The 21,199-nt window shown below is 40.5% G+C and overlaps 1 protein-coding gene across 2 annotated transcripts in view; it reads right to left on the bottom strand.

Annotated features, from left to right (window-relative positions):
• LOC126298768 (protein C12orf4) overlaps nucleotides 1-21,199 on the bottom strand; it is a 129,427-nt gene that overhangs the window by 2,075 nt on the left and 106,153 nt on the right. For both annotated transcript variants that reach the window (XM_049990221.1, XM_049990220.1), the window contains exon 10: nucleotides 6,947-7,072. In XM_049990221.1, the coding sequence (XP_049846178.1) occupies nucleotides 6,947-7,072 (126 nt within the window). The remainder of the gene's footprint in view (nucleotides 1-6,946; nucleotides 7,073-21,199) is intronic.

The raw sequence follows: 21,199 nt of genomic DNA, 5'->3' as shown, positions 1-21,199 counted from the left end.
GTATTGATGTACAGTCATTTCGTTCTCGAATGAGAATAAATTGGTGCATTCATGACAACCTTATTATATCACAAACACCTGAAGAAGCATATAATTGTTCTTTGTGCAATGAAGAATGGTTTTCAGGGAACCCACTGGTGCCACAGAAAGAAATGGTAGATTGTAGATTGTATTTTATTGGTCCTGTTGTCTACATAGCAGCTTATGCATAAGACATTGGACAAGTCAAGTTATAAATATACAGGCTGAAAGTAGACTACATGATTTAGAACTAAACCAATTTACAGAGTTGGGTTTTCTGTGGTTTTCCTAGATCACTTAGGCAAATGCTGGGATGGTTCCTTAATCAAGGCCATGGCTGACCACCTGTCCTACTCCCATAGGCTTCCTATCCTGTCCTCCAGTCATGTTACTTATGCTGTATGTTGTATATTTTGGTCTATTGATTTGCACTGTTTTACCTTGACAAATCTTGTATCATTGTGAGATGATTCTTCACTGAACAAAGAAAAATAAATTAGAAAAAATGCAAATCCCTCTCTACTACACACAATAGTGGAAGAAAAACTTTTACTTACTAAGACGGCTAAAGTTAATACGCATCTAGAGCAGGGGCTCCCAAACATTTCTTCTGACACAATACTTTGAGAATCTTAGTACTCTTTGCAGAACAGTTTGGGAAACCTTGATCTAGAGAACTCAATGTCAACAAAGTTAGTGTTATAGAAATTATGTAAGCAAAACGTACATTAAAGAGTTGTGACTATCCTGTAGTGGTGCATGGAGCAGCATACTTGAACTTGCATGGAGCAGCATACTTGAACTTACAACCAATGAAAAAATTTCATGTGAATCAGGGAGTCTAAACTTGGGTTGTTTTCTTTAAGGAGCTGTATGTTATATCACACGTATATTTGGCAAACACCTGAAGCAGCATATAATTGTTCTTTGTGCAATGAAGAATGGTTTTCAGGGAACCCACTGGTGCCACAGAAAGAAATGGTAGATTGTAGATTGTATTTTATTGGTCCTGTTGTCTACATAGCAGCTTATGCATAAGACATTGGACAAGTCAAGTTATAAATATACAGGCTGAAAGTAATTTCAAGGCATACATATTTAAGCTTACAATAATACACTTTACACGTAAGTAAATATTTATATAACACATTTGATAAATTTAAATATTCTTCAATGGAGTAGAAGCAGTGATGCTGTAAATATGACTTTAGAGATTTTCCATATGTATTGACCTCAGTGATAGCTTTTATGTTTTCAGGAAGTTTGTTATAAAGCTTAACTCCCATGTGAAAAGTACCTTTTTGGCACAGTGCTGTGCTGATTTGAGTCATATGTAAGTTTCTGTGTTGTCTGGTGAAGTGCTCATGTATATCACAGTTTTTTTTGTAGTCTCCGGTCCTTGCCTATTACATTTAATTTAAAGAACAAAAGGGTTTCCATAATGTATACACATGGTAATGGGGGAATACCAGATTTCTTAAACAGGGGTTTACAGGAGTCTCTAGGCTTGCACCCAAACAAGATTCTAATGGCCCTTTTTTGTAGTTTAAAAGTGCTATTAGCTGTTTTAGAGTTTCCCCAGAAGGTGACCCCATATCTAAGACGAGAATGAAAGTATGCATGATATGCAATCAATACTGTTTTCTCACTACAGCATGATTTTAATGAACAAAGAAGATAACATGTTTTGCTCAGTTCAGCATTGAGATATTCAATATGCTTGTTCCATCTGATGTTACTCTGCAGCCAAAGTCCTAAGAATTTGGTTTCAGTACTGTTACCAACTGGCTCGTCATTGATAGACTGATGGGATAAACATGTCCTTGTTAGAAAATTGTGGAATTTTAGAGCAACGGTTTTCTTACTGTTTATTACAAGCTGATTACTCTGTGCCCAGCTACTAAGTTGTTTCGTTACCGTGTTTACTGTCTGCTGTAACTGTTCATCGTCGCCTCCTTTTAGTAGAATCGTGGTGTCATCTGCAAATATGATTGTTTTGTGTGCGTCAATATTTAAGTTTAGATCATTTATGTACAGAAGAAACAGAAGGGGTCCCAATACGGATCCTTGGGGTACACCACATTTTATTTGTTTATAGTCAGATAAGTCATTAGATACAGTTCAATATTTGTGGGCTTCACGCACACTGCCTGCATACGATTTGTCAGGAAGGAACTGATCCACTTGTTGGACAGACCTCGAATACCATATCTTTTTAGCTTTGATAGCAGAATTTTATGGTGCACCATGTCAAAAGCTTTTGACAAGTCAATAAAGACTCCTATTGTTTCCTGTTTTTTGTCCATCAGGTTTAGGATGGAATTGATGCACTCATAGATAGCAGTTGTTGTTGACCTCTTATTTCTGAATCCATGTTGTTCATTAAATAGGACACTGTTTTTATTAATAAATTTCATAAGTTTCTCATACATCACTTTTTCCAGTACTTTAGAGATGCAGGAGGAAATTGTGATGGGTCTGTAGTTACTTACATTGTCTTTATCCCTTTTTATATACAGGAATAACTTTTGATGTTTTCAACACATCAGGGAAAGTGCCTGCCTGAAGTGAGCAGTTGCATAAATGTGTGAGTACTTCAATCAGGTTTGATGCGCTCTTCTTTAACATTGTTGCAGGTATACCATCAATACCTGCCGATTTGGAATTTTTTAGTCCTTTTATTGCTTTAGCTACTTCATCTTGTGAAACAGAACTGATGTACATTGATCCTCTACATGCACTTATTTTATATTCATTTGCCTGGGTGCTCTTAAAGTTTGATTGTAACATATTTTCAGCAACACCTGCGAAAAAGTTGTTAAATGTGTTGGCTACTTCTGAGGGGTTTGTTACTTTTTTATTTTTATGTGATAGTGTTATATTTTTCCAAGGTTGTCTGTATTCTCCACATTTTTCTTTCTGTAATAAGTTGTTAAAGTAGTTCACATTATGCTGATTATAACTTCGATATGCTGTTCTCAAAGACATGTTGTTAATAATACTGCCTTGTAGTTTTATGCTTAATATTTGAGCAAGATGATCACTAAAACCTGCATTGAAAATTCTTAGTGAGGTGTTGTGTAAACTCTTCTTGACTAAAAACTGATCAAGAGCTGTTTGGCAAGTTTCTGATACTCGGGTAGCTGCTTTTGCTTCAGCATTTAAATTGTAGGACGTTGCAAGGTTCAAAATGGTCTCCCTATTTCCACTATTCGTGAGGAAGTCAATATTGAAGTCACCACAGATTATCAATTCACAATCCATTTTATTTACTTTATTTAGCAGTGACTCCATTTTGTTTAAGAAGAGTTCAAAATTCCCGGATGGTGATCGGTAAACTGTAGCAATAACCAGGTTGAACTGAGTAATTTTTATAGCTGCAATTTCATAATCCTTTTCGACATTTGCCCTAGTTAAGTCAGGTAGTGTAATAAAATCTACATTATCCTTTGTGTAGCCAATAAAGCCTCTAACATCTGCAAATTATGCTACGATAATGTTGGTATCTGCAAGGGTGGGCCAGTCAAGGATTGGTTTTCTAAGCATAAAGCGTCCAATCTTAAATACAGTTATTTATTTAAGAATGGATCAGTTCGCACAAGATAATTTTTTTTTTACAGTAGACTACACTTTTGTCTGCTGTCTTAATCTTCACAACTGCCATACTGAAATAATAAGATGGCACCTATACAAATTGTTAGTGCTCCGCTCTCATCAAAAACAGAAAAATTGAACAGTTCATTATGTAAGGAATGTAAAAAAAATTGGTAAAAGGAATCCTATGTGCTAAGTTGTTGGTTGCACAAAAAGTGGGTCAAAATAAACTTGAAATACGTCAGCTATAATTTTCTATGGACATGTTTACATTTTGAAACGTATGAACTTTAAAAAGCAGTGAAAACAAGAAGTGAAATTATTAAGATACTTCAAAATGATGTTGATGTGTTGAAAAGTGAAATCTTGATTTTAAAACATGAAAATGATAAATTACTACACGAAAGAGAGTCCCATGTATCAGAAATCTATGAAAGACAAAAACAACAAAACATTGAATTTATTTGTGTGCATACATTAGCAGCAAGCCATAAACAACAAACTGGTGACTCCAGGTAAAGAAAATAATAGATTAGCAGCAGAGAAACAGTCCAGTGTGTGTGAAAACCGAGAAATGGAAACAAAACAATACCATGAAAACTTGCTTTCATGTATAAGCAGTATTACACTACTGGCCATTAAAATTGCTACACCATGAAGATGACGTGTTGCAGACGCGAAATTTAACAGACAGGAAAAAGATGCTGTAATATGCAAATGATTAGCTTTTCAGAGCATTCATACAAGGTCGGCGCTGGTGGTGACACCTACAATGTGCAGACATGAGGAAAGCTTCCAACTGATTTGTCATACACAAACAGCAGTTGATCGGCACTGCCTGGTGAAACATTGTTGTGGTGCCTCATGTAAGGAGGAGAAATGCGTACTATCACATTTCCGACTTTGATGAAGGTCAGATTTGCAGTTTATCGTATCGCGACATTGCTGCTCATGTTGGTCGAGATCCAATGACTGTTAGGAGAATATGGAATCGGTGGGTTCAGGAGGGTAATATGGAACACCATGCTAGATCCCAATGGCCTCGTATCACTAGCTGTCGAGATGCCAGGCAACTTATCCGCATGGCAGTAACGGATCGTGCAGCTACGTCTCGATCCCTGAGTCAAAAGATGCGGACATTTGCAAGACAACAACCATCTGCACGAACGGTTCTACGTTTGCAGCAGCATGGACTATCAGCTCGGAGACCATGGCTGCGGTTACCCTAGACGCTGCATCACATACAGGAGAACCTGCAATGGTGTACTCAACGACGAACCTGGGTGCACGAATGGCAAAATGTCATTTTTTTCGGATGAATCCAGGTTCTGTTTACAGCATCATCATGGTTGCATCCATGTTTGGCGACATCGCGGTGAACGCACAATGGAAGCACGTATTCGTCATCGCCATACTGACGTATCACCCTGCGTGATGGTATGAGGTGCCATTGGTTACACGTATCGGTCACCTCTTGTTCACATTGACGGCACTTTGAACAGTGGATGTCACATTTCAGATGTGTTACGACCTGTGGCTCTACCCTTCATTCAATCCCTGCGAAACCCTACATTTCAGCAGGATAATGCACGACTGCATGTTGCAGGTCCTATACGGGCCTTTCTGGATACAGAAAATGTTCGACTGCTGTCCTGGCCAGCACATTCTCCAGATCTCTCACCAACTGAAAACGTCTGGTCAATGGTGGCCGAGCAACTGGCTTGTCACAATACACCAGTCACTACTCTTGAACTGTGGTATCGTGTTGAAGCTACATGGCAGCTGTACCTGTACACGCCATCCAAGCTCTGTTTGTCTCAATGCCCATGCGTATCAAGGCCGTTATTACGGTCAGAGGTGGTTGTTCTGGGTACTGATTTCTCAGGATCTATGCACCCAAATTGCGTGAAAATGTAGTCACATGTCAGGTCTAGTATAATATATTTGTCCAATAAATACCCATTTATCATCTGGATTTCTTCTTGGTGTAGCAATTAGTGTATTTTATCAGTTTAACACGTATAAGAAACAGATAACTGAAATCCTCCCCCCCCCCTCCTCCTCCTCCTCCTCCTCCTCCTCCTCCTCCTGTATCTCTCAACGAATTTATCAGTTTCTTTGTAAGGAATGGCATAAAGTTTTATTGACACCCATTGGGGATTTACACACACTTCTCTCAAAGACGATTCCAGATGTTTTGGTTGGTGAGAATTCATACTGTTTTGACCAACAACTGTGAAATATGTACCAATGAAAATTGTTTCATTAATGTGATGCTGCCAGTTAAAATATAAAAAACGAAGCAATTTCATTGTGTCACTAGGAGTAACAGTGACCTTTTATTATGATTTTCTAAACAAAGCACAGTTCAGGCAGCCTACTGCAGAATCATCTGTATATTGTGCAAACACGGAGTAAAAGCAATTTTCAAACCGACAAGGAAGATCAAAGAATGTCTTAGAGCAGCAAAGGAGAAAAGGGACCAACCTGTAATGTAAGGAATATACTGCATACCATACACATGCGGAAACATTTATGTCAGAATAACTGGATGATCAATCAACACCAGGATCAAATAACATAAGCAACATTGCAGGTTGCGGCAGGTGGAGAAATCGGCCATGGCAGAGCACGCACTGAGTGAGGCCTACTACGTAATAAAATTCGCCAACATGGAAGTTCTGTCTGACGAGAAGCACTATCACACCTAATTGTTCAGAGAAGCTGTAGAAATACAAAAACATGTGAATAGCTTCAACAAGAAAGAGAAAGCCTTAAGGTAAACGGATCCTGGCTTCCCGTACTGCAGCGAACAACTGTTGCAGGTAGCAAGAAGAGAACCACACTGGAAATGACCGCGGACAAGCCCTCGGACATTGGCGTGCCAAGTACAAATAGTCTGTGGCCGTGAGCTCAGCTCCAGTTCACCACCGGCAATGGAGGGTGAAGCTTTGACAATGCCAGCCACTCGTGCTGGCGAAACATCAGTAAAATCATCAGATGAACATCTGCCAAAGAACCGGAGACAGAAGTCAATACGCAGTTTCTAAAAGAGGTCTAGATACTGTTTTGTTTAGAAAATCATTAAGATTAATATGATATGTAAATAAAATTTAACATAACATGCTCAAACCATATCATTATGTCAAAATTTGCAAAGGTTGAAAAGAATATGAGACAAGCATGATCATCTTTAAGGGATACATCCAACAACCAGAGTGGTTACTGGCTCACCTCCTTACTAATTTGATCAAATATTCTACCCAACATGAATTGCACTGTAAGTAATGACTTTTTTTCATTTAGAAAATTCGAAATAAACAGTGTTTACCTTTGGTACTAGAAACTGTAAATTTTTCAGTTCAGAACCTCCCCAGGATGCCATTTCTATCATAAACCCCTTCACACATTTGAAAACTAGCTCTGCTCTTTTCGTACACCATGCAACTGTCATTTCCTGTAACAGAAATTATTTTTAACTTATTTTAGGCCATTAAAATGTCATGTTCAATAGAAACTTATTAAGTATCTAATTTATGTCTAGTAAATTTTTTATCTATTCATGAGATAATTAATTTCTTAAATCAATGGAACAAAACAGCTTTTCTGCAGCTCATGACTGAATTCTCTTGAATTAACATGAGTAACAGCCAGTAAGATTTTAGCCCAGTTCAAGACTTTGTACACCAATTTTAGAAAAATATGTTTAAGTGATCTAAAAAGAATTCAGGCTCTATAAGTATTACAGAATTTTACATTCATATGCACATATTGCTTTTGTTTCCATAGACCATTTTTGGCTAATGCTGGAACTGCTTCTTTCAAAAGGCCAGAGAATATTTACAGCTTCATATTTTCCCAATCCATGCTTGGGCTATGTCTCTGATAACTACACTGTCAACAGTGTGTTAAACCCCAGCCTTCTGAAATGAAACTGTCCAAATGATTAAATAAATGCAATTCATTTAATGTTTTCTTCAGATGAGAACCAACTGCCATTAAGTGCTTTAGAAAATGCAGTTTAGCCATCAGCTGTTTTACTTAACTTATATATCATCTACTGGTTTCAGTCACAGATCACCACCACTGGACGTCTGTTAACATCTGAAGTGCATGGATCATTTGGGTAGAACAGCTCATACACATCATATTAAGTTTAGGTGCTCCGAGGTGGAGGGAGAAACTGTGACAGTGCAAGTAAATTAATGAAACACACACAATCATACACTTTACTGCGCTGTGATACTTATGTTGTACAGCAACTCATTGGATGTGCTTGTGGATAGATACAACGAAGCAGTCGTCTGTCAAGGTGTGCATTACTAAATACAATGTCAATGGACTGTGTCCATCCTGGGTGCCACACTGTCAATCATTGTTTTTATGCGAAGGCTGTAGGCAACTCCACTAGTAGACTAAGTCTCACAGGCTGATCTCCACTATGAACTGCAGCTACATACAGCAACCCTAGAACTCTGCTCTAGAGCTGTCTCACACCAATGCCAAACATGACCCCATATGCCTTTGAGTGCTGCTTATCACAACGTGGATGTCCATTACACTGGTGGTGGTGCGAGGATTGCTGAATAGGCCACAGTTAGGGTTGGTAGCGAACTTCAAAGTGCTGTCCATGGCACCAGTTGCAAACTGACCCAGTGTGCCAGCTCCAGTTGCATCCATTAGTGAGGACACAACATCAAAATTGGAAAAAAAATGCAATGTATGCAAAAATGACAACTCAACAAAAAAAATGGGTGCAAAATTACATTTGTATACTTACAAAATAAAACAGATCAGTTAAACAAAGGTAAATGGGCTATATTTTTAATTAATGTGATTTATCTTTTAAGTATACAAATGTCATTTTGCACCCACATTTTTGTTGAGTTGTGTTATTTTAGTATACACTGTATTTTTTCCATTTTTTTTTCATTTTTGATGTTGATAGACATGCTGTGATAATGTTCTATGATTGAAACCAGTAGATAATATACTTGTTAAATAAAACAGCTGATGGTTAAAATGCATTTTCTAAAGATTCAATTCAGCTGATAACTTCTTTCTACTTTCCAAACTTCACAAAAGCTTCCTGCACACCTTGCTGGACTAACATTCTTGGAAGAGGCATCACCACATAATAATCTCCCTTGTTTCTTTATTTTGGTAATTAGGATAACAACATGAAGCTATGCTGACTATATTAAAATTTAGTCTCTTGAACATCAGAAATATGAGGGGGGTGGTGGTGGTGGTGGTGGTGGTGGTCGTGGCGGCGGCGGTGGCAGTGGCAGTGGCAGTGGCGGTGGCGGTGGCGGTGTGGGCGCACGACAGCAAGGTCTTTGGCACCCATGTTAAAATGGAACAAAATGTGTGTAAAAGATTGCAAAATTATTAAAATTGGAAGCAAGTGAAGGAACTTGTTCTCTCTCTCTCTCTCTCTCTCTCTCTCTCTCTCTCTCACACACACACACACACACACACACACGTCAGCTCTAACACACATAAAAATGGAAAAATCTGTGAAAAGGATTAAAATGGGAAAGCAAATAGCTGTAATTGGTTAATAGCTGTAATTGGTTGACCACAGAAGAGCCAGACAAACTGCAACACACTAAAATCTCCAGCCTAAAAGCATAGGCCATAGTCAGACACATCAAAAAGTTTTAAAAGCTTGACCACACTGCCCCATCATCATCAGCTAAAACAGATGACAGATCGCCACCTAAATTTGCTTCTGCCTACTTATCATATAATAAAGTGCACTTAGTTAACATGTGGTGTACAGTGAACTGCATGCCGCAGGCATCACAGACTGGAGGATCCTCTACTCAGATGAAGCTATGCATGTGGAGACAAGGCCTAATTCGGAGGAAGGCTTATTGGCTTTCACTGCCAGCCAGTCCTCCTGCCAAATTGCATGCATCTCCAAATCATCAGTGAAGTGACCACTTCCAGAAGAATGGTACATCATGTCACGTCATTGTCCCTGCAGGCATTCTTCGCAGTTTGGTTCTCTCATTCATTTCCCCAAATTCCCACACACCCTGGTACCAAGCAGAATGATACCAACTTCCCCACCGTTGAAAGAAGTTCAGTTGATCATCTATTAACTAGACCATTTTCTCTACTGGGTACATATGCTGCAAACATTAGAGGGCACTAAGAGAATCGAAACTGACAAGAAACTGCTTACCCAGAAGATGTCTCATCTGCTCCAGTACCTTCAGGATTGCATGGCATTCTGCAGTAAATACAGCATATTCACAGGGATGGGAACTCACGAAGACACTGTTTGGCAACACTACCAAACAGCCAAGGGAGTCCCCTTATTTGGATGCATCAGTGTTCAACTGTAAAACTGTGATGCCTAGCTAAAATGTTGAAAAACCAAGATTAACACACCCAGAGTCCAGTCTTTCTTGGAATGCGTGAAGTCTAAAATAACTAGGCTTCTGTATGAACCAGCATTGGTGTAAACCTATAAAAGCAGCTACACTTGTCAAAAAAAGAAATACTTTGCCCGAATCCCATAGGGCCTCATTGCTTGTTGTTGTTGTCGTTGTAGTTGTTGTTGATGATGGAAAAGCCTTTTCATTGATGGATGAGTGATGGTGTGGTGTGATGGTGTGGTGTGCCGGTGTGGTATGCCGGTGTGTGTGGCATGAACATGGTTTTATAAGACTGTCACAATATGGGGACTGGTGACCTGACGTGAAGCAGCGGCTCACCAGCCTCTGCATAAAAGCAGAGTGAGGGGCTGGGTTCGAAGGCTCCAGTGGCCAGCTAAATTCCTTTATGGTGCACCATGTCCAACAACTTTAGAGTGTCATGCAGATCTATACACCATGCACCCATAATCAAGCAGAAATCACGTCACCCTGTACAACTGGAGCAGATAAATTCAGTCAGCTCCCATGAATTGTGACTAAGACATTTTAATATACTGAGTGCTTTTAGTGACGGTCTTTCCAGGTCCCTAAGACATAAGGATCAAACATGAGGCCCAGAAACCTCATGGTATCAATAAAATGAAGAACAGTGCCCCATCCTCAACTCGTGAAAGTTTAAAACAGAACAGGAACAGTTAAAACAAATACACACAGACTTTTCGGTGTAGGAATTAAAATCCCCCTTCCCCATCCAGTCCACAAGCAATTGAATAGTCAGTTTCAAGGGCACTGGGAAATGGGAACTGGCAGTTGGTAAGAAGGCAGCTAGGAGGAGGAGATATTCAGACAGTTATACTTTGCATATAACCAAAAGATTTGACCAACCGTTAGAGGTGAGAAGAGAGGAGCCTCTTGTAGGTGTAGGAAACATGCAGCAATCCTCAGCAGTTAGGGAGTCTAAGTCAGCTGCAAAGTGTAACAGAAAGAAGACTCTTCTGCTGCTAGGTAGTTCGCATGGCAGAGGTGTGGGCCAGCAGTTGCAGGAAGTGTTGGGGAGTGAGTACCAGGTCACCACCATTGTGAAGCCTAGTGCAGAGTTGGCTCAGGCAACTGTTTACATAGGGAGTTACGTAGTAATTTTACGAAAGAGGATCAGGTAGTGATTGTGAGTGGAGCAGGGAATAGTCTTGATAGGCATGGGGAATATGATGTAGCTGGTGATCTGGTAAAGATAGCTACTCAAACTGGTGGCACTAATGTGCGCTTTGTGCAACTGTTTCAGCACCAGGATCAGTCTCATCTTAATGCAGGTGTTAGACATATTAACATGTGGCTGGAAAAGGCACTGATGGAAGAGGGCAAGGCTCATATTGCAGTGGTGCCAGCTGAGTTTATCAATAGATCTGGTTGCACTAGGCATGGCCTGCACCTCAAGAGGTATGGGAAGGGGAGGCTGGAAAAGCTTATAGGTGAAAGTGTAGTGCCCAGTGATGGGATCACTCATGGAAGAATTCCTTTAGTTGTTGGTATTAGAGCTGGCACATTTTTTAGATTGAAGTCAGCTGATAGGCATCACTGCTTAAAGGAAATTCCTCTAAAAAAGGAATCACATTCAGAGGGGGTCAGGTAGCCAAGTAGATAAGGAATTCACATATTTCATCAAACTGTAAGAGGTATTAGAGATAAAGTTAGTGAAATGCTTATAGATGTTGACTCTGACATTATTGGTAGATCCAAGCACCACTTAATTTGCCAATCAAAGGCTTCCTTTACTAGGATACAGATTATCTGGCTGTTTTTCTAGTTCTTTGCGAAGTGGGGGAGTAGCCATGTATGTAGAAAATAGTATTCTATTTGAGTCCATAGATGTATCGTGGCACTGCACTGAACAGTATTTGAATGTTGTGCAGGGGCAGTTGAATTTAGTGAAACTAAACTTCTAATTGTTGTTGTTTATAGGTCCCCCAACTCTGACATCAGAGCATTTCTGCTCAAGCTAGAGAGGGTTCTCTGTTCACTTCACAGGATGTACCAAAAATTAGTTGCATGTGGTAACTTCTTGATGCAAGAAAAAGGATGTTGGAAGATTCCTAAATTCATATGATCTGATGCAGACTGTTTTCCTCCAACCAGCGTGCAGGGGAACAGTAGCACAGCCATAGACAATATTTGTATTCATTCTTCATTACTAGATGGGCATTCTGTTAGTAAAAGGGTTAATGTCCTTTCAGATCATGATGCACAAATTTTAACACAAAGGTTTTTGTACTGAAACAAATGTTATATATAATTACAAACTATGTAGAAAAGCTAATCCAATGGCAATAGAGTGTTTCTTAAACCTCACTAAGGAATAAGAGCGGCAGGATGTTTATAGTGCTGATAACATAGATGACAAATATAATGTTTTCCTTCACACATTTATCATGCTCTTTGAAAGTTGTTTTCCATTAGAACACACTAAACAGAGTACTAGCAGTAAAAGGCAGCCTGGTTGGCTATCTAGTGGGATAAAGGTATCATGTAGAACAAAGTGGGAATTATATCAGTAAGTTAGAAGTAATCACAATGAAGCTGAAAAAGTAATGCAAAGTGATTAAAAATGTTATTAGGAAGGCAAAGAGTATGTTGTACACAAATAGAATAGCTAATTCACAGGATAAAATTGAAACCAAATGCTCAGTGATGAAGGAAGTGTGTGGCTAGCAGCACAAGGTCAATGATATATAGTCAGTTCATAGTAAAAATATTTCTGATCTTAATAAATCAGATATAAGCTCAGTATTTAACAATCATTTTCTGATCATTGCTAGTGAATTAAATAAAATCTTAGTTTCTACAGACACTCATATAACTCTCTGGAAAATAACTTTCCAAGCTTGATATCTCAAATACGCCTCTGTGATACTGAAAGGGGAGATTGACTCAGTAATCAAACCACTGAAGACTAAGGACGAAGTGCCTAGCAGAATATTAAGGTTCTACGCATATGTTAGCCCTGTACTTAGCCATATTTGTAATTTTTCCTTTATGAATGGTCAGGTTCCTAAACGAGTAAAGAACTTGGTAGTAAAGCCGCTTTATAAAAAGGGAGAATAGGATAATGAAGACAATTTTATACATGTCTCTATGCCATTGGTGTTTGATGGAAGTTCTTGAAAAGGCTGTGTATCTAAGGATAATTTATGATTTTATTTCACATAATTTGCTATCAAATATACAGTTCAGTTTTAGAAGTGGTTTAACAACTGAGAACGCAATATTCTCTTTTTTATGTGAGGTACTCGATGGATTGAACAAAAGGTTTCGAACACTAGGCAATCCTTTTTGATTTAACTAAGGTGTTTGTTTGCGTTGGTCACTAACTATTGCTCCAGAAGTTGGACCGTTATGGAACATGGAAAGTAGCTCACAATTGGTTCACCTCTTTCTTTAACAGCAGGCAGCAAAAGGTCATTATTCACAGTACTGAGAACTGCTGTGATGTGGGGGTCTCAGTGCACCATGGTCAAATGGGGGTTGCCCCAGGAACCAGTGCTGGAGCCATTCCTGTTCCTTATTTATATAAATGATATGCCTTCTAATATTGCAGGTAATTCTAAATTATTTCTGTTTGCTTGGTAGTGAAGGATGTAGTGTGCAACATTGGCTCTGTTTCAAATAGTACAGTTCATGACAAAAGTTCATGGCTTGTAGAATATAAAATAACACCAAATCACAGTAAGACTCAGTTTTTGCAGTTTCTTACACACAATCCAACAAAACCTGACTTTTTAATTTCACAGAATGGGCATAGTGAAACTGAACAGTTCAAATTTCTACATGTTCAGATAGATAGTAAATTGTCGTGGACAACTCACATTCAGGTTCTTGTTCAATGAGTTATTGTTGCCATTTTTACTAGTTGAACTGTACCGTATCTGAAGTACTTTATAGTCTGAAACAAAAAGTAGTCTACTTGGCTTATTTTCACTTGCTTATGTCATATGGTATTATATTTTGGGGTAATTCTTCCCATTCTCAAAGGTTATTTTTGCCTCAGAAATGAGCAGTTCAGGCAATAAGTGGTGCAAGTTTGCGAACCTCTGTTCACTAGTCTGGGTATTCTGACATTGACCTCTCAATATATGTGTTCCTTACTCTCATTTCTTGTTAACAATATCAGCTTATTCCCAAGAATTGACAGCTTTCACTCAGTCAATACTAGGCACAAATCCATCCTCCTTTTGGATCGCACTTCACTCTTGAGCAGGGAGGTGTGCAGTATTATGCTGCATCCATTTTCAATACGCTACCACAAGAATTCAAAAATCATAGCAGTAATCCATGTGCTTTCAAATCAAAACTGAAGTGTTTCATCATGGGTCACTCCTATTCTGTCAAGGAGTTCCTTACAAAGTTAAGCTACTTCCTATGTTATATTGCTGATTGCATTTACATAAAATTATGGCTTGTCTTCTTTGGGCACATAAACATTTTAATCAATCTGTTATTACTTTTATGCTGTAATTTCATGTACTGACACTTTTCATGAGCTCGGAGATTTGCTCCTCAATTTGTTCTTATGGAACTAGACATGTAAAAATAAATAAATAAACTGATGAGTTGTTTTTGTTGTTGTTACAAGGTTGGAGGAGGAACAAAAGGCAGAGAAAATGTCAATACACAAAGAAGACTGGACAGGACATTTAACAACTTATGTGATACTACTGAATGCTAGGGCAAAGACAGTTACACTTAAACACCACCTTGAGGTACACCACACACTTGCTCAAAACAATCATACAGGACATTACTGACTCCGTATTTAAGTTCAGTGAGAGGAAGGACCATATAAAAATGAGAAGGCATCTTTGAAAACAGCATTCATGGAACTGCATGAGGATAATGTCTCCAAGTAGTATTTCAGGCCTACTCAATGTCAAAAAAATATACAGAGTAGGTGATGATGGTACATGAAAGCTTGTTGTATAGTCACTTTCATGAGATCATGTTTTTAAAGTTGGAGCAATACATCTTGCATCCACACTGAAAGCTGCTAAGAAGCTGCCTCGATCCTGAGATCGAGACGCAGATGGTTTACTGTCTAGTCCAAGATCTTTCTCATGTCGCTAGTGAGGGCAACACTATGATCCCTACTCATTTACATGTTGTCCTTCCCAAGTTTTAAAAGTGGAATAAAAATTGCCTCTAGCCACAGGTTGGGAAAGCATTTCCATATCCAAATGAAGTTGAAAAGGTGGAGGAGGATTTCTTTGATTCGCCCTATGAGGTGCTGTAACATACTGTAATGAACCCTGTTGTGAATAGGTGGTGTGTCACAAGCCGAATGTAATGCAGAGTCCAGATCCCACATGGAGAAAGGTCTATTTTATTCATAAGTGGTGGAACTGAGGACCCAACTGCCCCTCTCAGCAGCAACTCTGTAGTGCCAGCAAACTGCATCCTGACTGGCAGTGGTGGTAAATGTAGCAAAACAGGCTGCCATAGGCTGGGCAAACATAAAGTGATTGGTCTGGAAACTGCTATGCCCTATTACAGCAGCCATTGAGCATAGCTCTCCTTTCTGAGAAATCCTCCTAGTCGTCTCCCACATGGCTAAATTTTTAGTAGAATTAAGTAATCGAAAATCCAAGATGGAATGTAACCCCCACCCAGTCATCAATCCCATCATTTGTGGTTTCAGTTGCCAGAGACTGTGTGTGTGTGTGTGTGTGTGTGTGTGTGTGTGTGTGTGTGTGTGTGTGTGTAATGGTTTCTGGTGATCAGGAACTGTTGCCACAATCTCCTTTTGCTGTCTCTTATAATTCAATGACATTTCGTACTTGCTACACAACCTATGACACATGAACTGATACAGCAATTTGTCAGCCCACATACTGCCATGTAAGTTGGCCTGAAGACTGCAGAATGGATTCTTCAGCAGCATGGTGAATCGTTTGGGTACTGTGATCCACTCATGACTGGATGTTGTCATGGAGTTCAAACACAACAAGTTGGCTATAAAGTGCCCAGTCTGCCATACTGAGCACCATGTTAGCTTTGTTTGGCGGTACAACTCTGTCTGGCAAGGAAATCCTAATTGGGAAGTGATCACTTGAGTGCAGTTTACTGACCACTTCCTCACAGAATGGTGTGTGTGATGGCTAGAGAGCATAGAGAGAGATTGATAGTGGTGAACAACCCTGTTGCAGCACTGAAGTGCATGCTCTGCCCATGTTCAACAAACATTCACATGAGGATATGGGAAGGAAGTCAACTGCTCTACCCCTGGGGCAGTTGGTTGCACAACCCCAGGGCACAATGCATGTGCTGAAATGACCACAGAGGGGGAAGGGGCTGGGGAGTTGAGTATGAAGGTCATGGAGAGCCTTTTGGTGTAGCACTTCATGTAGGGGCAGGTAGATGGAACATAAGCCAACCTATGACACATGTACTAATACAGCAACTGCTTGTACACTAGTTCTTAGGGAGAGAAGCAAAGAGCGGTAGGCATTGCTTACTAAAATAGGCACTCCTCGTTTAGACATAACTCCACTAAGGTCATCCTTTCTGTAGAGAATGTAGCCATGAAGCACACGGGTACCACAGAATTTAAAATGTGTCTCCTGAAGACATTGGTCTACTTTGAATTAACAGATGTAGCTCCTCCACATCTGTCCTGTAGCCACTCAAGTTCCGCTGAGGTGGAGCTGGAGGAGGAGGAGGAGGGGATTAGTGTTTAATGTCCTGTTGACAACATGGTCATTAGAAACAGAGCACAAGATTGGATGTGGAAGAAAACTGGCTGTGCCCTTTCGAAGGAACCATCCCAGCATTTGCCTACAGCAGTTTAGGGAAATTATGGAGAACCTGAATCAGGATGGCTAGGTGTGGGTTTGAACCATTTTCCTCCCAAATGTGAGTCCAACGTGCTAACCACACTGCCGTCTCACTCAGTTTCACAGAAGTACAGAAGCCACCTTAATGGTGAAGTTTTCCTATGTGTCTCCCCTTGTTGTTCCTCCACAGTGGGGAGATGGCAGCAGAGGGAGGGTTACTTCAGGGGCTCACCGGTTTCCTCAGGCAGACATTGGCATCCAACCACTGATGACATGGTCATCGTCTGATTCGTGAGACAGGACCACTATCAAATTCTCTGATGGATTCCATCATAATTGTTTCTGCCTCTTGTTTCCTTCCCCAAAGGAGTTGATGACATGGTCATTTTAATAGAAATATTTTGCTGAGTCTCATCATTAATCAGCTGTGGGGGTCTGCTGTTTCAGACAGTAGTTTCGGCAACAATCAGTATTTCAGTTGTAGGAAGGCTTAGTTGTGGGACCAGTGATGCAGGCTTGCAGTTGCATTTACAGGTACAGGCTGATGTGCTCTGCTCATCTGTCAAATCTGGGTGCCAACAGTAGTTTCTATAAACTCTGCTTCAGCGCTGAGGCAAATTACCTCACAAAGGTAGGTGGCTGTGTGGCCTTAAATGCATTCTTCGCATCAGAATAATGTGTTGGGTGACTTTAATATCCTGTATTTTCTTCTCTTCTCTGGAGAAAAGATTTCCTTGCTCCAAACCAAGTGGGGTTTGTACCCTGCGACCATTACACCCCGTGGTGGTAGGACCAAAGATTTGACACTTAAAACAGCGCATTGGATTAGGTATATGGACCCTAACTTTATAATGAAGAAAACCTGATGCAATATATTCATGTAACTTGGGTAAACTGAATGTCTGGATAGAAGACGCTCACTTCAGGAGCTCACCACCAATACTTTTCATGAAATTCTGAACTTTAGTAACCCTTGCACTTTCCCATTTCTGTTAGAGTTCTTTGGTATTAGTATCCATTATGTCTGGCATGTTACGACTCCTTTACAACAGTTTATCCAAGTGCGCGGCTCACTGTTGACAGCATATTCACAAAGTAGTGTGGCATTTAACAACTGTTTTACTTTGGTAGCTTTCAGTGTCTTGAAATTTGGCTGCTCAAAATCCACATTGTGGAGTGGTTAGTAGATTGCAAGACTTGAGCCACCATACCAGCCAGGCATGAATCATACATTCCATAACCTTACAAAAACAGCTGATGAGAAAAATGAGGTTGTAGCTATAAGGAAGGTCTTTGGCCTTTCAAAGCTTAGGTATGGAGGTGTGGGTATGACAGTGGTCTCATGCAAGTGTCTGGGAAACATGCCATCTGCCCAAATTCAATTGTACATACGAAGGAGAAAGTGCCTGCCTATAAGAGAAAGGTGCTGCAACATCTGAATGTGAACATTGGCCAGCTCTTGGGTGGAAGATGAGAATGAACTGAGAGCATGGTCTAGCCCCCTCACAGTGAATGTGCCAATGCAGCATTCACCATTCTGGGAGAAGGATATCACTCAAGCTGACTTCATTTCCAAGGAAGGAAGGAGGGGTAATAGTTGCTAGAGCTCAAAATCTCCACAAAATAGTGGCCTAAGGTGTTGGAGATAGCAATAGGGTCCATAGTGACATCATTTGCTATGGTCAGGCTGGAAATCTGGGAATGGACTTTGGTCCTAGACCACTGGTGGAGGTTTCCCCACATGATGGAAGAGGGAGTGAAACTTTAAAAGAACTATTAAATGAAATACAGCATTTTTTTTTTTTTGCTATCCTGAAGACTGCAATGACACTGTGCACAGAAGTGTTTATAACGAATACAGTTTGCCATTGTAGGAAGATGGTTAAAAATGTGTAGAGCACGTCTCCACACAAAAAGCGCGTTGCGGCATGCCTCAGTCCACCGTGGGACCAGGACACAGCATGTTAAAGATGTAGTGTTAGGTATGGAACATCCTGTGGTGGTAAGGGGAAATAGGGAAATGTTGTTCGTCTAAGGTCGTCAAGGAGGAGTAAAAGTTCCAGTCAGTCTTATAAAGCTGCCAATTTGGTTTACATTGAGGTGGGATAGGCATCAGTAAACTGACTGACAGATACTTGAGCAACCATTCCCCATGTGCTGAAAGAATGACCACTCAAGATGATGATGATGATGATCAGTGCAGAATTATGAGGTCCAAATGGGAATAAATGTGCACCGAGTCTGAAAGGAACATGGGTGCTCCAGTATTAAGACAGATGGGGCTGAGTTGAATGAAGGTCAGTCAAGAGGAAACCTCTTGTCAAAGAGCCCCAAAGGGGATGAATTGGCATTAAACTCACCCAGCAGCAAAAATGGGCGAGGGAGCTTACCAGTAAGCTGGAGTAAGACTGCCCTGGTGACCATGAATGACAGAGGGATGTATATGTTACAAAGAGAAAAGGTGAACCTAGGAAGGAAAACATGGACTGCAACAGCTTACAACTGGCTGTTCAATGAGATGGTTTGGCTACAGACATCATCCTGGATAAGCAGCATGATGCCCCATGAGAGGGAATGCCATCCTCAGGAGGAGGGGGGGGGGGGGGTGACATGGGAAAGGTGGTGGTGGTGGTGGTGGTGGTGGGGGGAGAAGTTAAAATTGACTGGAAGGAAATGTGAGAGGTCAAAGCAGTCAGGACAACGACAATTTTGTTTCTTTGAGGCAGGAAACAACCGGACACTGCAATTCCAAGAGCAGCCATAATTCCTCTTTGTTGGATCTAATGGCACCAATGTTCCATTGGAGAATAGTCGGAATGGGGAACAGGGAGGAGGGAACAAATGAAGAGTAGTCACCTCGGCAGCTGCCAAGTGCCAATCTCTGAAGACTCATTGCTACAGGGCACATTGGCTGGAGGATCCTGTTCTTGTTCCATGAAATCCACAGGGGCATTGGCATTCTACTTGGGTCGGCCTGCATATTCCAAAGCAGAAAAATGGTAGGTGGTGCACACCGGCGAGATGGAGGTTAGCCGGGTGATGGTATCACATAGTGACACTGTTTCAGGAAACATCCAAATCAGGGAAGGAGAAGACCGCTTGGCTTTGTTCAATTTCTTAGAGCCTTTATGGTTGGCAGGAGAAGGCTCAGTTGTTTATTGGCCAGAGGGATTTAAAAAGTCTTTGTGGGAGTATTCCTTTTGCCCTTTCTGATCTGCTGGTTGTGTAGCAGGTGATTCCACCACCAGGGTGAAAATTTGGCGACTTGTTACACAGCTGTAGCAGGAGATACCGAGGCTATCATGATACTGGGCAATTTTACAACTACATTACTGAATGGGAGGTTGCAAGTCTGCATGCCCATGTCCTTTGTGGAGCAAGGTGTAGCAAGAATGGTACTGTAAGTGCCGGATAGTAAAATGCAGGGCTTTCAACTAACCAACAACTTGTGAGCGACAGGTAGGTAGGGTATTTTTTCCTTCACCCAGATCTCCTGTAGGGACTCAGGGTTGCTAACAAAGAGGCCCTCTCTTACAGTCACAAACTTTATGGGTTTGTCTTTGTTGAACCAAATGTAGACTGCGAATGACACCACCTCAGTATTTAGCTCAGTGAATGGCGGTCCACAGATGGTCTGTGTTATGACTCACAGTGTGTGTTGCAACATTTTCATGCCAGCTGGATCACTGTCTCTGGTGTGGGTGGAGGTCACCAGATGTGGTAGGGATACATCGAATTTATGGTAAGGTGGTATGGAATCAGTAAATATACATCACAAAACATACTACGGTGCCAAGTGTGAGGATGTACTACCCCAATGAAGCGATCCACAGATTCACGGAGGTCAAATCATTCCGGGAAGGTTACCGCAACAGGCTGACTTTCACCCACTCGATTGAATCCCACTGAAAATTTGTGAGCAAAAATAGACCATCACATAAACTTATACCAGCCAACAATGGCCCCATGCACACCTGACTGGCAGTTGGACCTAGTGTCAGATACATGGGAGACTGACAGATGGTGAAATGTATTTCCAGAGGCTGATTGCCTCCATGCCTCGTTCATTGTACTCTGAATTTTATTTACTGAAATTGTGCTGCTCAACATTTACTACATGTAGATTTGAAGAAAAAAAAAGCACAAACAACTTCATCTGAATCTAAATAGAAATGGTGCCCTAATAGGAGACAACCAGAGAAAACACTTTATATTGGCCAATAAGCGAACAGGTAAACTCTAAAATAATAATAAATACTAATATTCTGTTCCTTACTGCCTCTCCAACATTTTCTGTGTTTACTGTGCAAATGAAGTGCAGTTAGGGCACACAAAAACTTTTTTTTCCCAAATTAACATTTTAAGAAGCATTGT

The sequence above is a fragment of the Schistocerca gregaria genome, chromosome X, assembly GCF_023897955.1.
Source record: "Schistocerca gregaria isolate iqSchGreg1 chromosome X, iqSchGreg1.2, whole genome shotgun sequence".
NCBI lineage: Eukaryota > Metazoa > Arthropoda > Insecta > Orthoptera > Acrididae > Schistocerca > Schistocerca gregaria.
The sequence above is the reverse complement of the archived record's forward strand: the minus strand, read 5'-3'. Positions and strand labels throughout refer to the sequence as shown.